This window comes from Anoplophora glabripennis, unplaced genomic scaffold (assembly GCF_000390285.2).
Source record: "Anoplophora glabripennis isolate ALB-LARVAE unplaced genomic scaffold, Agla_2.0 scaffold609, whole genome shotgun sequence".
Taxonomy (NCBI): Eukaryota; Metazoa; Arthropoda; class Insecta; order Coleoptera; family Cerambycidae; genus Anoplophora; species Anoplophora glabripennis.
This window is the reverse complement of record NW_019416699.1, coordinates 230,030-239,714: the sequence shown is the minus strand read 5'-3', so window position 1 is coordinate 239,714 and position 9,685 is coordinate 230,030. Positions and strand designations below refer to the sequence as shown.

At 32.2% G+C, this 9,685-nt stretch overlaps 1 protein-coding gene across 1 annotated transcript; it reads right to left on the bottom strand.

The window, feature by feature from the left end:
* Positions 1–4,210: 4,210 nt before the first annotated feature.
* On the bottom strand, positions 4,211–4,856 carry LOC111691850. Its single transcript, XM_023455259.1, has 2 exons — positions 4,532–4,856; positions 4,211–4,407 (listed from the first exon to the last, which is right to left on the bottom strand). Exons 1-2 carry the CDS (start codon positions 4,830–4,832, stop codon positions 4,271–4,273), a joined length of 438 nt encoding a protein of 145 aa, XP_023311027.1. The 5' UTR covers positions 4,833–4,856; the 3' UTR covers positions 4,211–4,270.
* Positions 4,857–9,685: the final 4,829 nt, after the last annotated feature.

Genomic DNA, 9,685 nt, shown 5'->3' with positions numbered 1-9,685 from the left:
TAAGCCAATTATAATGAAATCAGTACCCATTATATATTAATACATACAATTTGTTAGTTTCAAGATTTCAGGTATAAGTGGGAAAATTTCTACGAAAGTGGAAGTCATTAGTGATAGTAGTTAAAAGCAAAAGCCCAAAAATAGATCCGCATGGAACCCCGGAATTAAATGAATATATCCTGTCTTATGTCTGATTAAAGTCGATTAAAATAAATCCTACAGAGATATATTTTTCGAAACATACAATAGTATCATTTAGAAAACCGAACGAAGGTTGATAAACTTCTAAACAATTGCTTATTTGCTCCCTTGATACTTTCCCCTGTAATTGCTTGCTGACTCTCTCCGCGTCAAGTCCTGTAATAGATTTCGAAAATATCATCCCAACCACCAATTACGTACGCCCCCTCTATACCAAATTGACTAACGTGAGACTGTAATTGCTAGTCTAGACGCCTCGTGGTTTTTCATTTGTTAATAGGTTAATATCACGCCTAGGCCGTTTATGGTAGATCGTCGTTTCAAATTGAATTCGGTCTCATTACATCGGGCGTCTTGGCAACAAATATTTCGTGTTTCACTAATTTTGTTCCTTTAGTTTAAGTTTTAGTAGTCAAGTCGTGGGGCTATGTCTTCTATTGGAACGTATTAGTTATTATTATTTATAATACAACTATCTTTTAACTCACCTCAATATAAAACTAGAACTGTTTTAAAGAAAGGGCATTTTAAATACACATTGCACGACATTGGAATATACTGTACTAATAGTGAAACTAGAAACAATTTCTAGTGAAATATAATGATGATAACTTCGAACAGTCTTTATATTTCTTTTAATGATTGCATCGGCAACGAAACGTCTATAGTCTTTCCGATCTCAATTGAAGACCAAAGAGCTAGGCACTATGTACCAGGTTCGGTCGCTACGCTGCAACTCGGAATTGAAATATTTGAAAAACTTGTTCGCATATTTATTTGGCCAAACCCATATACAGGTCTGGTCGAACTAAACGTGGAGGAGGTAGAAATGTATATGCCCAGTTGAAGAATGCGGGCGCGGGCAAACACAACCGCACTGGGTGACTGGGCCATAAATTTCAGTTGTTGACAAAGTGCCTAGCAGTGCAGTGCATCAATGCGGAATTTGATGTGATTCAGGTAATTTTAATTTATTATAGGCACCTTCTATTAATCATTCGTATTACAACTGCAAAAGGGAGAAATAAGAGGGATATCTTGTTTACTAATATTATTACAACATGGTATTTTGGAGACCTTTTGAAATGGAACAAAACGAAATACCGCCACACAATATTGAATTAGTAGAACCGGTTGTTGATGAAACAGATTTAGAATTTAAAATAAAAATTTACATGTTCAATGTTAGTATCTCATTTTAAATATTTACGATTGTTTAAAAAGGAAGAAAATAAAAAATCAGACAATCAAATTATAAATAGAATTCACATATTAACTAAAGTTTCCGTGTTCACAATTTTTAGTGTATATTAAACAAAGTGTTATAGATCATTGCGTAAAGAGGAAGCAAAAACAAAAATTTAAAAATATCGATAGAGACGTAATTCGACAATTTATAATTTATATAAAGAAAAAAATTGTTGTTGGCCAAATGAACATATAATAGAAATTTTCTACACATTATATACGAATTATTATTATCTTTACCTTTAGCAGAAAACTTTAATTAATTAAATTTTATTTCTAGGCGATTTTATACATGTCCAACTGACTTCGGAAAGACTATACCAATGACTGAAAACAATTATTTATCAAGTTATTTGAGAAAATTCACTATTGATTAAAGTTCTAGCGAGAAAACAAATTGCAAAATTTTCAAAGTTTCGTTTATTCCAGTTTACTGAACAACCCAAACTTTTACTTGAATTAATGTTTTCGACTTTTAAATAGTACAATTAGATTCCTCAAACATTTACTAAGAAAAATATACTTTAATTTCAATTTGATAAAGCTTTAATTGAAGATTGATTGAATTTAAAAATATAATTTATGAGTAATAGAGCTTTAAAATCCTAGGACACCCTAGTGACTAATTCTTTTTATCACTAGTGAAATAAAATAATTACTGTTTAAATAAATAACTCAACAAACAATTAACTATTTATTCTATTATATTCTATTCATTCTATTAATATTTGCTATTATAACCATAGAACGAGTAGTGGAAGAGGCAACGTCAGTAGTAACCACAAAAAACAGTAGTTGAGGTAGCGTCATCATTGTTGTCCAAATTTTCTTTGCAATATTAATTTTCTGATGAAGAGAATCTTCGATATATCATTAAAAAACTTTTATCTCTTTTCCAACCTCCAGAACGCTTCAAAGTAGTGATGTCTGAACCTCAATTTGCTGAGAATGTAGAATCTGCGTATGGCCGATATATGTTTCTGGATGTAGTAGTTTCAGGAATCTAACAAAATTTGTAGGTATTTTTCCGAAAGTGTTAATGATTGCTGGTTGAACAGTACATTTCCTTTGTCGGCAGTTGAGAAACAGTCGACTGTTTGTTATTTCTTCGCTAGTCTGTCACATCTGCACCCACCAGCCACAGCAAAAATAGTAACCACCAAAACTTAAAACAATAATTAATTTAGCGAAACAGCATAAAACAAGTAAAAAACGTACCTTCAACAATAAAAAACAATCTTCTAGTGTATCTACAACCAATTTGCTGATTTCTTCTTGATAAAGAATTTGATGTTTTTTTTTGTGTAGCCAAAGAGCTTCTGTTTAATAAAACAGCCAACTTGTGATATTTACTAATACTTATCTTCATATTCTGCAACTGTAACTGTTTTGGAAAACGCATAAGAGTGAAATGCGTCAAACATTTCACTTCTTTATAATGATTTCCCAGTAAACACGCATACGTTAGAAAGGCCACATGTCCACACGCCATTAGAAAAACGTGTCGGTTTTATGTACAATTTCAAGATGTTGCAATTCTATACGTTTCGAATAGCAAAAGAATAAACATTTAATGTTAGTAAATGTGAAACGATCATTTTTTAGTATTAATAACTTTTACGTTTCAAAATCACGTATGATTAATCTGGAAAAGAATGTTAAAATAACGTTAATGGTACACGTTTTACTAGTTTTTGTTTAAAGTCAATGGATCAATCAGTTGATATGCACATTTTATGGACGTTCAAAAGAACAGTTTAATGTAATAGTCCGGGAGGCAGCGACAGAAATTTTGCACCAATTCCTACAAAGCTGATTTTTTCTCATTTTGTTGTTTTGATATCGTAAGTAAACGGAACGGCAGTCTACCGCGCCAATGTGGGGGCAAACGTTAGTAACAATTTTTTAAACATGTAAATAAATAATACTTAAATGCCTTATACCTACAAGGCTGAAACTTTTTAGAGTGATCAATTATACCTAAAAATACAGTATAGTGATAGTCTACCGCGTCGGAAGGGGGGCCATCAAGGGTCTACCACCCACGCAAGGTGTTGAAAAATTAACTTTTTTGACTTATTTCTACAAGGCTGAATTTTTTTCTCAAATACTTTAGTTTATAAGAGAACCAAAAAAAAACAGTCTACCGATCATCTAAGGGTGCAAAGCCTTGATAGACGCAATGGAATGCACGATCTCCCGAGCGCAGTCGCTGCGCCGATTCACTGTAAGCCGCTCTGAATAATAACTCATACCGGGATTAAATTACAATCTACAAAGCTGCTTTTTTGTCTATAGATATCTTACAATAATTATTGTCAAATAAACGTCTTATACCTTCGATACGAGGTGGCTAAAGCTTCGGTAGACGTGGCGAAAGTTTTTGCGCGGAAGTTGCTTAAAATTCCAAATTTATTATTAATTATAATTTTTTGAGCTTACACCATTATTTAAACGTATGATATAGTAACAACGAGCGAGCGTTAGCGAGCGAGATTTTTGCTAGTATAATAGGTATTAACAAAAGTTAAAAAATTTTTTTTTTCAAATAACTGACCTTTTTCTTTTTTAACATTGAATAATTAAATTTATTTCACTTTTACTTATAATTTATAACAATAATACTTTTCGATAATAGCGCGCGAAATGCTTGATTTGCGATTCATCATCACATTCGTCAATTACACTCGTGCGAGAATTATTCTATCGCACTAGTATCGAACAATATTTTACGACACTTATTTATAAAATAAATGATAACAACGCAAATGTTTTTTATTACAACAATATAGTAATTATATAAAAAATAAATATATTTTTCTTATTCCTCATCGCTACTGACATTTGATTCCTCATCGCCTTCCATATCATCACTATCTTCATCCTCATCATCTTTCTGGTCACACACTCCATCATTTTCTTTAAGGTATTGACAACCGTCATTTGCAATTTCTGTATCTGCAAATAGCAATATATTATTAAATATTTATTATATTATGCTAACATAAATTCACCCCCTTTAGGGTCTGAAAGTCATTTTTTAATTGAGTTTTAGACTTCCTTAAAATGCAAATATGTGTACCTGAATCTTTATCGTTCTGTAGATCAAACGTCACATCATCGATTGACTGAGGCAATTGGTCGCCACTAAACCAATTAAAATCATATCTTGCATTCTCATCCACTTTCCAGCCACAGTCGAGTGGGGATAATGTTGTAGGCTCTTTTAAGTGAGCATTACTCCAAATTTGTGCAATATATGCTGTTCGGAGTATGTGTTCTCGGAGCTCTGATTGACAAGGTGGTAAAGCAGATGCATCGAAACTCTTGACCTTTTGACGAAAGATTTTATCGTTAGTAGTTTTGTAAGCTTTCAAAAACATCACTGATCGATGTGACGTTTGATCTACAGAACGATAAAGATTCAGGTACACATATTTGCATTTTAAGGAGGTCTAAAACTCAATTAAAAAATGACTTTCAGACCCTAAAGGGGGTGAATTTATGTTAGCATAATATAATAAATATTTAATAATATATTGCTATTTGCAGATACAGAAATTGCAAATGACGGTTGTCAATACCTTAAAGAAAATGATGGAGTGTGTGACCAGAAAGATGATGAGGATGAAGATAGTGATGATATGGAAGGCGATGAGGAATCAAATGTCAGTAGCGATGAGGAATAAGAAAAATATATTTATTTTTTATATAATTACTATATTGTTGTAATAAAAAACATTTGCGTTGTTATCATTTATTTTATAAATAAGTGTCGTAAAATATTGTTCGATACTAGTGCGATAGAATAATTCTCGCACGAGTGTAATTGACGAATGTGATGATGAATCGCAAATCAAGCATTTCGCGCGCTATTATCGAAAAGTATTATTGTTATAAATTATAAGTAAAAGTGAAATAAATTTAATTATTCAATGTTAAAAAAGAAAAAGGTCAGTTATTTGAAAAAAAAAATTTTTGAACTTTTGTTAATACCTATTATACTAGCAAAAATCTCGCTCGCTAACGCTCGCTCGTTGTTACTATATCATACGTTTAAATAATGGTGTAAGCTCAAAAAACTGTAATTAATAATAAATTTGGAATTTTAAGCAACTTCCGCGCAAAAACTTTCGCCACGTCTACCGAAGCTTTAGCCACCTCGTATCGAAGGTATAAGACGTTTATTTGACAATAATTATTGTAAGATATCTATAGACAAAAAAGCAGCTTTGTAGATTGTAATTTAATCCCGGTATGAGTTATTATTCAGAGCGGCTTACAGTGAATCGGCGCAGCGACTGCGCTCGGGAGATCGTGCATTCCATTGCGTCTATCAAGGCTTTGCACCCTTAGATGATCGGTAGACTTTTTTTTTTGGTTCTCTTATAAACTAAAGTATTTGAGAAAAAAAATTCAGCCTTGTAGAAATAAGTCAAAAAAGTTAATTTTTCAACACCTTGCGTGGGTGGTAGACCCTTGATGGCCCCCCTTCCGACGCGGTAGACTATCACTATACTGTATTTTTAGGTATAATTGATCACTCTAAAAAGTTTCAGCCTTGTAGGTATAAGGCATTTAAGTATTATTTATTTACATGTTTAAAAAGTTGTTACTAACGTTTGCCCCCACATTGGCGCGGTAGACTGCCGTTCCGTTTACTTACGATATCAAAACAACAAAATGAGAAAAAATCAGCTTTGTAGGAATAATTACATCAATAATGTCGCTGCCTCCCGGGCTATAATTACTTGTAATAACGTTCATTTAATTTTGCCAAGAGGACTGCCAATATTTTTCGTTAAAAGTAATGTATTTTTAACGTTATTGTAGACCATTATTTTCTAAACCACAAAAGAGCGGTTGATTTTTTGACGTAACACGAATTGTTAACTTACGGCAAGTTGAAAATGCGTTTAAAGTGTGTTTACTGGGTTCTGACTGGGTTAAATTTCAAAATTCTAATTAATATCCACATAACAAATTTCTATATCTTATTTAACTAGATATAGTGGCGCCCTTTGTACAATCCTAAGTTCGAAAACAACCCACTACACCACTGACTTTCGGAACTACATTTGCGTGCTTGTTCTTGCCAATTCAAACGTAAAACTGCTGCACGTAAAGGAATTAGCGCCCAACGTGGGTCATTGTATTGTGAATATTGCAAATATAATTATAATTGTTTAATTCAATAACTTAGTCACTATGCCAATTTTAATCGCTTTCTAGAATCCTAAATGTTGCAACCTCTGGATCTAATAACCCATCCAGTTTTAAAATTGCTGTCTTTTTAATTAGATCTCTAGCTTCAACTGATCTAACCACTTGTTTAATCGTTTTGTATTTACTAAGTGGAACATATCTACACAAGGGTAGTTTTTTACCATCACTACCGGACTGCCCAACATAGTCTGTGGGGTAGATTCATCATAGACGTTACCAGCCAAGCCCAACTTGTCCGTGAACAGATCATGGCAACTCCCCATTTCACCACCACATAAGCCCAATCCACATAGTTCATGATCAAATATCTTGTAAAGATCAGTTGAAATTTTATCATAATAGTCTTGTTTCAATTTTAAATTCCATATAAGTCTAAAATTCGGTCCAGTTCTACCGATATCAGATGGTTTAACAGTGAGTGAGTTTAAGTCGATGCGTCGTAGGCTCAATCAAGCTAAAAAGAGGTTTAATATATCAAATCTTGAAACTGACTGGATTTCATATTGTGATTTAAGCAATTCTTATAGAAAATCATTAAAAACTACCAAGCGCATATGCTATAATAATTTTATTTGTAATGCTCATAACAAATGTAGAGCTGTTTGGCGTATTGTTAATTCTGAGAAACCTTCTAGCAGTAAAAATAGGTCCTTATTATCTCCGGAGGAATTTAATAACTTTTTTGTTAATGTAGCTAATGTTATCGTTAGAACAATCGGCAACTCCGATAATTTTAATCCTGCCATTTTCTTAAATAATATTCCCAAACCAACTTCATCGTTTTTCTTTTCAGCAGTTGGCTGTTTTGATTACTACGGCCTAAATAGTGAATTGCTAAAAATTGTTATTGAGCCCATTATTAAACCTGTGTCAATTATTTTTAATAAATGTATAGTGGATTCAATTTGACCTGATTGCTTCAAAGTTACGAGGGTCGTTCCTCTTCACAAAAAGGTGACATTAATTTATTAGAAAACTTTAGACCCATTGCTGTAGTACCTGTGATCTCAAAAGTTTTTGAGATTCTGTTAAAAGATAAGCTTTTGTTATATTTTGAAAGTAAGCCTATATTGTCACCTTGCCAATGTGGTTTTCGGAATAACCGTTCCACAATCGGAGCCCTACTGGAGGTCTTGGATGATATAGTTGACGGTCTGGATCATGGGATGAATACTCATGCCACTTTATGTGATCTGTCTAATGCCTTCGATTGTGTCGATGTTAACATTTCGTTATATAAGTTAGAATATTATGGCATTCCTTCTAAAGAGCTGAACCTTTTCCGCTCGTATCTATCCGATCGTAAACAGTACGTTTCCATTGGCGACTCTGACTCTGAAATTCGGTCTACAATTGCCGGTGCACCTCAAGGAGGTTCTTGGACCGATTCTATTTTTAATTTATATCAATGACCTGCCTATTAACATTCAAAAGTCTACATGCATTTTATTTGCAGACAACACCACCTTGTTAACACGTGGTGGTATTGATGCGAGTAGAAGCTATCTAGACAAGGCCAGTATGTGATTTTCTGCTAATAAACTTAAGCTGAACATGGATAAGACTCGTCATATTACTTTCACTGCTAGTAAAGTTTCTGGCAATGTGGACTGTGTAAAATTGGTGGGGATTTATTTGGATACACGATTAACTTGGGCTCCTCACATAGATCGCCTCTGCTCTAAACTGGCACAACAGGTTTTCTACATGAGGCGGCTCCGACCATACGTTGATAATTCCATATTGAAGATGTTGTACTTCTCTTTGTTTCACTGCTATCTAGCGTATGTAGCTCTTTGGGGCAATGCTACTAGCGCTCATAGAGTATCCGTCATTCAGAAGGCAGCTATTTATTATCGGTAATGGCACTGGTCCATTGTCGAGAACTATTCATTAAATATAATATTTTACCCTTACCTTGTTTATATATGTATGAAGCATTATCGTTAATCCATAAGAGTGCAACTCAACTGCAAACCCATTCTGATGTACATAGCTACAATATCAGATATGCTGGAAATCTTATATTACCTTATTCTCGTATTAATGTCACTAAAACTAATAAGCTAGATATAAACCTGTACAATAAATTTGCCTAGTTCCGTAAAGTAAAACGTATTGCTCATTAATCAAATGAAGCTTTTCGTATTTATCAAATCTTTTGTGTTGCTGCATTGTTTTTACAGTATTGATGAATTTGTTGAATACTGTATTATTAACACTTATTTACCTCAGACTAGACTATAAATGTACTTCATGTATATAAAAAAGTCAATAAAAATATATTCTATTCTATAGGTAAGTGAGAACATTAATATTATATACATTGTATGTATTTAAGAATGTGTACATATACACACACAATGTTAACACATTTTTATTATAGTTTCCTAAAATAAAAACTAATGGAATTTTTATTAATTCTTCCTTCCGTCCAATTGTTCTTCANATATATTATAACAATCTGTTGTCTCGACAATTTTGTGAAATTTATTTTACTTTAATGTTTTTAATTTAATTTTAATTTTTAATGTTAATATGATCAAATTGTTTAATTTTATGTATTGATCTCATTAAATTAATTTTTTTTTTATTGGTACGATGTTGGATAAAATGTTTGATCTAAAGTTAATTAAAGTTTAATTTGTTGAGCGCCATAATCTTTTCATAAATTAAATATATGCAATATTTACCTGTATTCTTACTTATCCTCTTTCGAGCTGATTCTCTTTGCCTCAGGGAAGCGATTCACTATATTTTTAATAATTTTAAATTTGTTTTTATATTTTCCTTTTTTTTATAATAAAGGAACTTTTATTCAAATCAATATTAAATTAATAGATGTTAAATTTTCAAAAAAAATTATTTTTTTTTTGATTTAAGAAAAACTGAGGTTTGACACCTTTAAAAATTATTCTTGTTATTCTGTCTTGAAATTAAATTTGTTTTATCACATAACAAAGAAAATTCAGTTCATGTTTGACAATTAAATTATATTCCAATATTTAAT

Excerpts from the sequence above, each read along its gene's own strand:
- LOC111691850 (XM_023455259.1), bottom strand. The coding sequence starts at position 4,832 with ATGTTTTTGAAAGCTTACAAAACTACTAACGATAAAATCTTTCGTCAA. Across the intron at positions 4,408-4,531 it reads ACAGAACGATAAAGATTCAG|ATACAGAAATTGCAAATGAC; the intron begins GTACACATATTT and ends TGCTATTTGCAG.